Below are 12,913 nucleotides of genomic sequence, written 5' to 3' on the forward strand. Positions count from 1 at the left end.
GAGAGCACAATGTTATCCAGTGCAGGAAGGAATGAGGAGCTCCTCTGACAGGCTGCTGAAATCATTCGCTCCATGTATTAATATATACAAGTACCACATGTGCTGCATTATCTGACTTGATTACATTAACGATTCCTTCACTACGACCATCATGGGCTTTGTAAGTGATTTTGAACCTAAACTCCATCTTTTCATGGGACCACATTCAATAACAGCCTCAACAACGACCCTTCCTACAAATGTTACTAGTTTCCACTGAGATGGGGATTTTGTGAAGATTTTACTGGTTCTTCTACTCTGACTCGTATCATTTTTATCAATTCAGTACTTTAACAAACCCCCATAAAGGGAAACCATAAAGAAAGCAGCTAACAGCTAGCAGGAACGGGGCGACCCAAGACTAGAGAAAGTCAATGACATTCAGTGACTTTAAGCGACTATGAGTGCAGAGTTAGCTTGGACTGAGGCTTTAGTGTAAAATGTCATTTAGTTTCAGTTTGAATTACTTCAGTTTTAATCAACTAAGTATACGGTGGCCCTGAGAGGCCAAACGGATTGCAACTTAAGAAAACACCAGCAATAAGAAAAACACTGCAAAAGGGGGAGACAATAACCTGACGGCCCAGTTCCAGGAACCAAAACATGCTAGGTAAGTGTGTTTTAATCTCATGATTCATATACTACTGGATTTTTAGGCTAATAGTCAGGCTAACACACTGACCTCTCATCTGTTCTTTCCTCACAAAAATGATAGATCCTCCACTTCACTGTCTCCCAGCGCAATTCTTAGCATATTTTGGTTCCTGCAACTGGTCCGTCAGGTTATTGTCTCCCCAGAAACAATTCCCTTGTGCTTTTGGAAATATGTTTTTTCCTATTTCCGTTTTTGGTTTTTTTTCTCCTGTTTCCGTTTTTCTCATTTCCGTTGTGTTTTGTGTGCTTTCGCAGCATTTTTCTTATTGCTGGTGTTTTCTTAATTTGCAGTCCGTTTAGCCTCTCAGAGCCACCGCATAACTATGAAATGATTATAGTAGACTAAACTATAAAATGTTAAAATCCACACGCTTTACAAAGCTTCTTATTTTCCTTAATGTCAAATGTGGAATGTGTCCATATGTATGCTCTTTCTCCCAAGTGTTGATATTTTGTTACATTTTCATGAGAAACAGTGAGAATGGGAGTTAGCTGTTTGTCAGGGCAGATTAAATCTGCGCGTCTGACCTTACTGCGCAGGAAGATTACTTTCGTTAGATTACTTCAACTTAGATTACTTATTGTGGTTATTTTTAATCGTTAACCTACGTTTGTAAAATCAGTAAACAAGGTTTGGGCTGCTCTGGGCTGTTTAGCATACACATCCTACAGTAACTATAGCAACGAGAAAGGAAACGCAAGCTAGCCCTCTGACAACTGTGCCTTTGTGTCCGTTGGACTTTTTGCTAGATGTTTTGACAGACTGCTCATGTTTGCCCTTTACAAGCGAAAAACTTTTCTGGCAAAGCGTATCGTCAGAATTGAAGGTAGTCGAGTGTAACCGCAGTGCTTAACGGTTAATTCCCTCTGCCACTCTGTCTATACCCAGGGTGCATCTCTGCAGCAAGTGAGAGACAGCTGCCCTAACACACCAGCTCGAAGCGAGGCGGATCTATCGTCCCGACGGCTAAAAGTGTGAAATATTTAACTTCTTTGGGTTCTGGCTTTGGGCCAAAAAAAAACAACAACAAACAAACAAAAAAGTTTTTCCATCGTATAAACGCTATAATTAACTGTTGGTCCAATACTGATCAAACACTGAGTGAAAGAGAGCACCAAAAAGAAAGAAAAAGTGCTTCACTGAGTGCGAGTGCTGAAGTAACTTTTACGAACCCCCAGTTGTAACACGAGCGATTACATCACCCTCAACCAGTTTAAAAGAACTCTGGACCTCGCTTAAATTTAAAACGGCTCTTAGTGGGGAAAAAGTGCATCATTTACATAACAATATTTTACGTGTAGCAGTTGATAAATATAGACCGTGCTCTTTTGCTCTTTTACTCACAAGGGGCGTAAAACATGACCAGGGCAGCAGGATGTTCCTCCAGGAAGCTGTCAAAGGACTCATCGGACAGGTGGAAGACTGCAGAGTCTGTCTCTGACCAGGGGACTTCAGGGGTCTTCGGCTGGGGGGGCTGAGGACTAAAACAGGAAGGGGGGGGACAACAAGGGCAACAGAGGTGAGACGGAAAAGCAGAGACAGTCCAGCTTATGTGTAATCTGTGTAAAGAAAAATTAAATATAATCAGACACAGCTGCAGCCCACACTCCACCCAGTATGTCACAAAAGCGCACACGCGCACACACATCTGGACAAAAGCAGCCCCACCTTTGTGGGTGTGGTGGAGCACACTGCTCCAGTTCCAAGAACGAGTGGCTACAGCATAAACACTCACTGTTATACACGGCCCTCCTCTGCCGCATTTCCTCATCGTTACACGCTCTGGCCTGAGCCAGCGCACTGAAGCCAGCGAGGCTGATATATTTAACAACACCAGAACAGTGAAAACCGAGTGCTAAAAACAACCCTCCAGCAACGGCAACTATCTAATACACAGCTGTGATATATAAAAAGCTCTGGATCAAGGTTTATCAGGGAGTGATAACACTTAAGATTTATCAGACGACATCTTTTGCTGCTCAGATATAATCGCCAAGGATACCAACTCTTACCTCTCCTTCTGTGTCCACTTTTTTATTCTTGACACTACACTTTCGATGAACAAATTCAGACTGCGCACCAAGCTGAGGTCAAGAGACTAAAGCGGACCGTACAAAAGGAAGGGGCTTCACTAATTCAACAGAGTAGCTTCAGTACAGCTTCTGACTGCAACCCCCAGAATACTTGTATTCATTACGGCAGGGGTAGGAATCCCGTCAGTGCAAACAGCAAAGGGCATTTCTCAGTCCAGTGAGAAAAGAGCGCAGAAAGCTACTGAGGTGGGTATTAAAAAAAATCGGAGACAGCTGAATCTGAACAAAATGACAACATTAACATTTAGGATGTGAAGTTTGACTGATAAATGAGAAAAGAAAAATAAATCAGCGGCTAAAAGTGCTACAGGAAGAGGACAATAGACTCTTCTGGAAAAATCTCTGAGCACTGTTTACTTCAAAAACCCCTTTTTTTTCGTTTTCGTGCAGCATCTCAGATGAAGAAAAAGAAAAAAAAATATGACACGAAAAACTGCAAATGTAATGGTGCTTGCAGGAGAGGCTTTTTCCACTTTCTTTCTTTCTTTTTTTTTAAAACCATATGGAACATATTCCTGTGAAAATCAGCTACGCTGGTGAAGGCAGACAGACTCTCTCCTGGAGCCTGCTTCTGCTCGAGTTAAAAAGATTTCCTCCCCACTGTCACCAAGTGCTTACACACTCTGCTTCCCTAAAATACTGTAAACTCTTACTTTTATTATGTGAAGCGCCTGGAGACTAGCTTCTACGTGCTGTGGTGGTTGTGTGCAGCACATTTAAGGACATGATTAGTTTAAAATTAATTAGATTTAATATATTAATTCAGTCATTTCGTGCATATTCAGGTAACGGAAACTTTTTACTCAAATATAAGCTGCAATTAGACTTTTTAGCCAGCTGGCTCACTGCTTTTAAATCAGTCTCTGAGTCCTAAATAAACAAGTTAGTCAAAGTCTAGGAGTGGAGATGGTGAGTTCTACTAATAAGAGCCCAGAGGCACACGGAGTACATCCCCTGCCAGTCTCGCTCCGTTTCCTGCGATAGCTGTGAAAGCCTTGCTCTGTGCCCTCTGGCTGCAGGCCTGTGGACAGTTGCGACTTTCCTGCCAGTAAGAGACGGAGGGGTTACGGGCAGAGTGTGAGCCAGGGTGAGAAAGAAAAATGAGACAGGAACGGAGCAGGTGTAGATTGATGACACTGTGGCAAGGTGAGTCAGGGTGAGCAGAGAGGAGAGCGTTTGTGAGAAAGAGCACAGCAAAAGGAAAAGGTGATGCCTGACATTTAAGATGTGTTTGTGTGCTTGTGGTGGGGGGGTACTTGTTAGAGGCAGAAGGTAGACTTGAGTTCAGAAGCTTCATCGTGTCTTTTTTATTAGTTAAAACTCCTCCGGGCGTCTTCAAGCCTCTGCTTGGTCCTACTTAAAATCGTCAGTAGATGAAGTGACAGGGACCATACTTACTTCTTCAACCAGTCTGCGATGTCCTTGGCTGTGGCGCCGTAGTTCTCGTAGTGGTGAAGGAACTTCCCCTTCCTAAGAGACAAAAGGAGCATGAAAACCAGATCGTCTCTGAAAGCAGACTTCAGCAACGGGCAGAATGACGACTTGGCAATGTGAGTTTGAAAACCACTGCCAAAGACGTCTGTGATTTGATGCTTTTTGTAAACATAACAACTTGCATTACAGCAACATTACTGCATTTAATTTTAAAAACACACCCCACCCAAAACATGCCTTCTAAAAATCATCACCAGCAGTTCTTAAAGCTCAGCTCAATACTAATGGTCAGTGTGTTCAGTATGCTTTGCTTTTGGACTTATGAGATGGAGGAAAAAAATGTATTTTAAGGCAAAGTCTGCAAATCTTTTAAGCAGTTTATATCAGATTTATTGATTCTATGCATGCGGTATTACCTTGATAATAATGCCTCAATAAGTGCTGTTTTCAGTTATTTGGAAAGAAACTGACATATAAAACTTGCAAAGGTTTTTCTTTTAAAAAAAACGAACAAATACTGAACTTTTGGATGTTTTTGGATGTTTTTCAAGCTAAAACTGAGTCAAAATGAAAACAAAGACTTATTTTCTGAGATGCATCTTTTGATCAGCAGTTCTTGTTAGATGAGGCTGAAACAACATCTCAGTCAGGACTGAAAAAGTCGTGTCGCAGTAATCCAGGTCATGTGCGACAGGATCTTAAAAAAAACAGTTATGATGGCACCGAGTGTCTCTGACAAAGAGCTGAGTCGGGCCTTTCGCAACCAGTTCAAAGCCAGATGTTTTAGAGAGCTGCGCCTCTGACAAAAATTTTAACAAGATTGAAATTTCTTTTCTCTGTCTTGAAGTTCAGCTTAAAAAGTGCACATAAGGAATGCAAGTGACCCGACGTAATGCATTTGAAATGAGCTCGAGGCCTCTCTTCAGCCCCACAGTCTGAAAGACGGATTCAAAACCTAAGCAGATTTTCTTCATAGCAATGAGTTTATCTACTGCATTCACCGTGACTAAACCAAGGCTGGGAAGCGGACATGGCGGCTCAGCCCAATGTCGAAGGATCAATGTGGGTAGTGACTGGCTCCGGGCAGGGTGATTTTGAAAACACAGAAGGTGGTGACGACTGCAGTTACAGCTCCCCAAATACAGAGCGGACACTATTAAAAGGTGATACATGATTACGCTCTGTGGATTTGGAGCTTAAAACTCGCATCTTAAGTAACCCGACTTCTGCGGCACAGAGTGGCTGCTTGGAATTCAATCAGCGAGATTTATGACCGACTCTATATTCACTTGCTTTATCTCTGCTGCTGTAAAGTACACCGAAACCTTGTAGAAAAAGAGGAAATTTTAAATAAATGTCATTTAGCCAACAGTCTCTAGCATTTCCGTAAAAGGACGCGGCAAGGACAAAGGAGCCGAAAGACTTCCAGGTTTTTGTTTGAATATTCGACAGGAACTTGAGGTGTGCTGTAACTCTGGGGGAGTAAGCCTTCTTAATCTGTGTAACTGAAAACCTAAAAGACCTTGAAAACTTGGTCTTGCAAACGGGTGCAATGGAGAGATAACTCCGACGGTGCTGATGCTGATTTACCCTGCAGTGATTAGCTGCTGTTTATCAGTGAGGGGCTCATTACTGAAGCCAATGGGCTCGGATGGTCGTTAGCTAGCCGTGTGCTGACACTAATGCACTCGCAGCTAACGGACTGGCTCCGGCTCAGCTACACACAAGTGTGCTGGTCATGCCCGAGTACCTGCATACACACAGTACACACACGAGATAGAAAGAAGTGCACACAAACAGGAAGAAGGCAAGAGCCCACACACACACACACACACACACACACACACACACACACACACACACACACACACACACACACACACCAACCACAGAGGCACTTAATCAGTCCCGGTCTAATTAAAAGGCCAGACTGGAATGAGAGAGTGTTTAATGTGGAAATAGGGATGATAAAGCCAGTGCAGGAGACATAAAGAAGCAGAGCACGGTGGCACCCCAGTAGCCTCATATTTAGGGCGTGCCCCACAAAACAGCGATGCCTACGGGCTTGATCCCCAGCTGACCTTCGCTGCATGACATAATTTTGCTGCTTTTCCTTCCAGGTGTCTATTTCTGGATTTGCATTGCAAGAAAAAAAAAATGCAAACATATTTTTAAAAAAACCCCAAAACAAGCAGAGAACAGCGTGGGAGCACTTAGTTAACAACACTGTAAATATGTGGACAGTGCAGAGAGGCTCCAGCTGGGTGGGGTGGGGGTGTCTGCATTAACAAACACTATCAGTCACACTCTCTATTCCTGCTGCGTATGTGGCCGCAAGCTGTGATTTTGTGTGTCTATTCATATTTGGACACTAGCGCTGAGCAGTAATCTGAAGTTATCAGATTGCCAGCAGCATACATTTCTCCAACACCTAAAAGAGAGTGCTAAATCAATGTCACATGTGGCCTTAAGGTGTTGTTAAAGATAACAAAAAAAACTCTGCTACAGCATATTAAAAGCATTTACTTAGTCGGCCATTTTAATAATTTAAAACGCTGCCTTTATTAGGACCAGAGGCAGTCTTTGCATAGACAACGGCGCTGTGTGAAACAATGCAACGGCTCGCTTCACATCAGAGGGCCGTGTTCGTGAAGACAGGGAGGCTGAAATAATGAAGGGCTGTCCAGCTTAAGAGCTAAACTTTACTCACTTACTGTTACAGTGCAGTGCATTGTTACAGGGCAAGCCGGTGAATTAGGCAATCAGAGTTTGTGCCTAATAATATTTTACTTGGCCCTTGAGCAGCGCTTAAAGTCCAAATGACCCTTGAAAGTCATAGATCTTCTCTACTACATACGCAAATGACTTTCGGGATCATAAGCCTTCCAATGACAGGTAACTACAATCTCACATTAACTAAATAAGCCCTGTCGAAATTGTCCAAAGAAACCTTAAATTACTCAGTTCACTTTTTTATTAAGACAAAGTAGGCAACGCAACATTTCTCTGTTATGCTTGAACATTAGCTTTAAGTGGACCCGTTATGCTAATTTTCTGGCTCCACATTTTTATTCTCGGACTCTACAAAAGAAGTTTTTCCATGATTCACAAACCAAAACCTTATCATGAGCCTGCACTCTGAACAACACATTGTGATTCATCTCCATTTAAGATGATTTTCTCCTGGTTGGATGCCCCTTACGGAAGAGGATTACGGCCACTAGAAAAAAAAAAAGAAAAAAAAAGTGGGCACGTCTTTTTTTTCTTCTTTTCCAGAATCCTGAGATTAAAGAAAAAATTTCTGAGAAAAAAAGTCAGAAGTTTCTCAGAATTCTGAGAAAAAATAATTTGGAGGAAAAAGTCAAAATTCTCAGATTAAAGTCAGAATTCTGACTTTAATCTGAGAATTTTGAGAATTTCTGTAAAAGAAGAAAAAATAAGACATGCTCACTTTTTCCCCAGTGGCCCTAATTCTCTTCCGTAGCTCCTCGCAAAAAAAACAAAACAAAATAAAACAAATAGGTGGAGCTTCTCTCTGTGTCTGAGATGATCATATTAAACATATTCTTGGTGTTTAACATGATCATCCACCTTTGTATCAGTATACATTGTCACAGTACTGCCCACCCTATGGCATAGCCACTGGGATGTGAAGGGTGTTGGACCTAAAGGGGCTACGGATATAAGAAATTGCCCTGAGGAAGGTAACAGTGCAGATCCTGGAATGAGCGACTGACTGATGGAGATTGTTCAAACACCACAGTGCAACACAGAGTAACGTTTTTGGAAGACAGTTACTTTTGTTACGCATTGTCAACATGATGAAGAACTGCAACTCAAGATCAATGGGCTCCATGAGCTTGCCCAAACCTCTGAAGTGAAGGCTGTGAGAGTGGAAGCTGGGCCTCCATGAGTTCACAGTTAGAGCCATTTATCTAGTGAGACCGAAGCCCAAACTTCTTTGCATCCCTGGTGGCCAATATCTCTGTACCCTAGAGTGACGTCAGATGAATGATTTAGTGCCTATTTGCAGAGTGGTTCAGTGACTGTGGCAATAAATATATGTTCAAGCAGGACTTTAAACACTTTAAATGCCAAGAATTGTTTTTTTTTTTTGGTCAAGCAACTAATTATCCCTTCAGTTTTACTTCACTGCTAACCATACACCAACACCCATGTGTTCTCCTTATTCCCTGACAGTAGCAACCACCTCCTGTGAGTGTACATTTTCAAGGATGAGGCCAGAGGATCCCAAAGTTCATCAGAAACTTTCTCCTTTGCACCTGCACGAAAGAACTGCAAACCTTAAGGGGTCACCTTTGCAAGCTGCGAGTCTGCTGCCATCACGCCTGCTTGCTGTATAAATGGGCAGAGACTGCACTTTCTATTTGAAGTGGCCCTACTCTGATGTTTTGAGCTTTGGAAGTCAGGGACTAAGCCTAAAAAGAAACGGATGAGAGGACTCGACTCACTCAAAGTAGCAGAAGGTTGGGTAGCCTTTGACGCCGTACTCCTGCTTGAGGCCGTCGAACTCAGCTGGGTGCACATTCATTCCTGCTAGGACCTTAAGAAAAATGATATGAAAGGGAAAATGAGACATGGGCCATCAAAGATGTGAAGAAAAATGACGGCAGAGAGAGAAAAGAAATAGCAAGAACATCAAACATCGAGACAGGTCAGTCGTCATCGGCGGGCTCCAAACTGAACAAAGACGGATTACTCCAAGTGTGAACTGCGAAACAACACAGGTGCAATGACTGTTAATTAGCAGGCCGTAATCAAACACCACCGCTATAAACTTCCTGCTGACTTTTTAATTGAAAAGACAGAATGTGATTTGTCTGAGCTATATTAAAAAAGGAATCACAATTTATTTTAGACACCCACATAAAGAAAATATGTGCAGGATCCCGCTCGGTGTACTTGATAAATGTGAACTGTTAAGCATGGTATGTCTAGCATAGCAGAAAATTACTTTAACTGTTAGAAGTACAATACTGTGTGAAAGTCTTGAGTAGGGATGGGTACTGGTATCCGTTCTGACATAAATGGTAGTAACCCGACCGAAAAGCAGCGCACATTTCGGTGCTTTATTTCAGTGCTTTTTTTTTTCCTGAGATGTAATACACTTTGGATTCCAGCCAATCATTTTACCTTTCCGAGGATAGTAGGCGGGCCCAGGTACGTACGTTCTTTTAGAGCAGAGCTACAGATTAAAAACGCCCAAGGCGAAGCGGTCAAAAGTCTGGCTGTACTGGCTGGACCAAAGAAAAAGTGGAAAACAACTAAACATGAGAGGTTTTTGGACAAAGTTTGTGTTCTCCATTCTTTAAGCACCGGTTCATCACCGTTTAAGCACCGGCACCGTTTCAAAAGTACCGGTTTGGTACTGGTATCGGATAAAACCTAAACAATACCCATCCCTAGTCTTGAGCCACTATTCGTTTATTTCTATTTTTCTTCCAAGCAGCCAGGCTTTCTCCAGGGTTTCTCCAGATCATCTAAAGGTTTTCTTAAGACATTGGATGCTTTTTCACTCATTTTCAGTCCAATTCTTATACCAGACTACTTTTAGAGGAATGTTGTTTTTCCTTTGTTAAGCGCCTTTGCGCAGACCTACGAATCACTTCAGCATTAAACAGGCAACGGGGAGATAAGGCTGAAAATCAGTGGCAACAGGGCTGATGGAGTGATGAATCCAAAGTAGTAGTTTTGGTTTCAAATCATTGTCAGTCAGTAGACAGGCTCAACAGTGAGTGTCTACAGCCATCTGTAGAACACAGTGGAGGCTCTTCGTGGTTTAAAGCTCCAGAAAAAAAAAAATCATGAACTTGATGAAGTACCGCCAGATCTAGAAAGCACCTGATTAGCAACAGTGTCATTTTTCAGCACGACCTCAGTGCCGTGATCATCATGTTGATATTTTAAAAAACATTTGTTATTTGTTATTTACTGTCTTTATTATCATTCTCATTAACTTCCTCTCTCACATATCTAATTTATTCTTAGTGCTGATTGGCTGCCGAAGGCTCGCCAGATGAAAAAAAAAAAAAACCCAAAGAAGGTGGAGGATGGTGGTTTGTAACTGCCGTCTTGACCTCCATCAGCACCGATGCTCTTACAGCTTTGTTTATTATTAGACACGGGTTGAGCCGTTTGTGGTTTTGTGTCTATTCGTCTAGTTTACCAGAACTAGCCAGCTCTCATTTCTAGCCAACTAACTGGCTGGTTCATGGTCGTCCCTCTCTTCTGTTTGCTTTAGCCAAGGATCCGAGCTCTTTTTGTTCCTCTTTCTCCTTTGTTATATTTCACATTACTAAAAGCTAGTTGAATGGCAGCATGGTTTAGCCTTCCCTTGAGCCATGTAACACTGGCAATTATCCCAAACACACTGCCAATGAAGTAAAAGCATACCTGGATAGAAAAAGCACACACAGTGGGTCACTGTCAATCACGGACTGGCCTCCCCAGAGGCTGGACCTCAACATTAGTGAAGCAGTGCGGGATCATTTTGACAGAGAACACACATCCTAACAAAATGCACAGAAATGAGAGCTGGCTCAAGACTTCTGCACAGCATTCCATCTTATCATGTAAAATTGTTTGGGGATAAAATAGAAAACATCATTATGTAACACGAGAGAATATTTTGTTTTTCAAAACGACCTCTAATTATATGCTGAGTAAAAATTAGCTCCAGATACAGTTGGCAACACTGACACGGTTGAGAGTCCCTAACTCCACTGCTTATGAGTAAAAAGTTCTGAAAATATTTCTCCAGTACAGAAGGTTATTTGATATAAATCAAACAGCTGGAGCATCCCAGGTTCCCTCTGTAATAAATATTGTACCAAACACAGCTCATGGCAAAAAAAAATAGCGAGAGGAATGTGTATGAGTCATGACAAACTCTAAGCCTTATTCCCTTTTAAAGGACGGTGCTCTGACAAAATCATGTTATGTGTCACAACCGGTACTGAGAGAGAACACAGAAGAAACCTAAAAAGCTGAAACAATACAATCAAAACACATCCCCACACGAATCTGTGTTTTTTCAGCTATTTCACCCTGACAAGATGCAGAACTTCAGACGTCACCTTTGTGCCTTCCTGTGCCACGACACAGAGGCGAGAAATGTGCGATACGACTTGGCTGACCACCAATTCAGCATTCACTTATAAACAGAAGTACAGGCGCACTCCCTCACCCTATCTCAGCCTCGCACACACGTGCACACACCCAAACAGTGTACCAATTCCCAGCTAAGAGGCTTAAATGTTCGCTACTCGAATGCATGCTTGATGATGAAACAAACATGCAGTTAATTATCTTTTCATGTGATCCTTGAAGGACAAGTGTTTATGAGATAATATTTTCTCATGCAAACGACACGAGTACTGTTAAAAATAGTAATTTAAAAAAAAAAGACTAAAGAAACTTTCCCACCAGTGATGAAAACTACAGGATAAAGTAGTCAGGGCCTAAATTAGTGCTGTCAGCGTTAATCTCGTTAAAATGACATTAACGTGGCAAATCTCTGTTAGCTCGTTAACGCTGCACGGCGTCAACACGTTAGCACACAGGGCGATCTGCGTTAACTCTCTAACGGAGATTTGCCGCGTTAATGCGCTTATGGCATCAACGTCATTTTAACGAATGTAATTTTAACAGCACTACTCTAAACATGTAAATTATGTACATATAAGAAACATAACACGGTCTGCCGCTACAGCATATTCCTGTACATTGCTTAAAAATGCTAAAATCATTCGAAACATATTGCTGTGCAATCAAAACACAGGTAAAATCTTAATTAATCAGCAGAGAGAGGATCGGGACCTTCGAATTGCCTTTTAAAGGTCATCTGAGTTATTATGCTACTAAATCAACACATGGTGCAAAAGTTGATCAGGTACTGTGCCCGAGAGATCGTCTTTGCAGGAAACACAACCTGCAGGAAATGCCTTATTTGGTCTGTCTGTACCTTTTGCAGATTTCACATCCCTGACATTCGCTGCTGACACATCTCATTTAATGCGCGAGCATCAAAGATGACTGGGCTGCAGATCAGAGACAGGTGATGCAACACAACAGTGGGCCCACTGACTGAGGGGCAGATTTAGCACACTTACATATTTCCCTTTTGTCTCCGTGGCCGCTTGCTGAAAAATGGGCTGCATTCTCTTACAAACGCCGCACCCTGCAACCAAAATACAAAGGAGAGAAGCAGAGGTTATTACAGAGAACTCAATGGGAACACTGCTCTGACAGCTATATGATAATCTATACGACTGTCAAAAGATTTTCCATCATCTGCTAGGAGATTTTTCCCCCTGGTAAACAGCAGCTCTCAGTATGCTATCTGCTGTGAAAGATATGATGCACTGAGGATAATCGAGCACAGTGCTTGGAAAACAAAAAAAAACAAAAATCCATGTGAAGTCTTTTCTATTGAACAACAATAAGAGGCAACAATTAACTGCGTGCTGAACAAAAACGACTGTTCTTATCCTGGCAAAGTGATCAGCAGGTCTGACGTTCAGACAGACGCTGCGGCTTAATTGTTGAACAATTTTGCCAAACAAAGAGCGACAGCGATAATCTGTTGCTTTATTTCTAGTTTATATTCTTAGAAAGTGAAACTAGTTTTTTTTGTTTTGCATGGACTGATCAATGAACAAAGCAAGTAATT

The 12,913-nt window shown here is 42.0% G+C and overlaps 1 protein-coding gene across 1 annotated transcript in view; it reads right to left on the minus strand.

Moving 5' to 3' along the window:
* Positions 1-12,913, minus strand: part of pdia5 (protein disulfide isomerase family A, member 5) — a 72,457-nt gene that overhangs the window by 25,875 nt on the left and 33,669 nt on the right. The window contains exons 7-10 of the mRNA XM_005746245.2: positions 12,354-12,421; positions 8,694-8,785; positions 4,186-4,257; positions 2,039-2,175 (exon numbers count right to left, since the gene is read on the minus strand). Coding sequence (XP_005746302.1) covers positions 2,039-2,175; positions 4,186-4,257; positions 8,694-8,785; positions 12,354-12,421 — 369 coding nt within the window. The remainder of the gene's footprint in view (positions 1-2,038; positions 2,176-4,185; positions 4,258-8,693; positions 8,786-12,353; positions 12,422-12,913) is intronic.

This window comes from Pundamilia nyererei, unplaced genomic scaffold (assembly GCF_000239375.1).
Source record: "Pundamilia nyererei isolate P.nyererei 1_Seehausen unplaced genomic scaffold, PunNye1.0 scaffold00175, whole genome shotgun sequence".
In the NCBI taxonomy this organism is placed as follows: Eukaryota; Metazoa; Chordata; class Actinopteri; order Cichliformes; family Cichlidae; genus Pundamilia; species Pundamilia nyererei.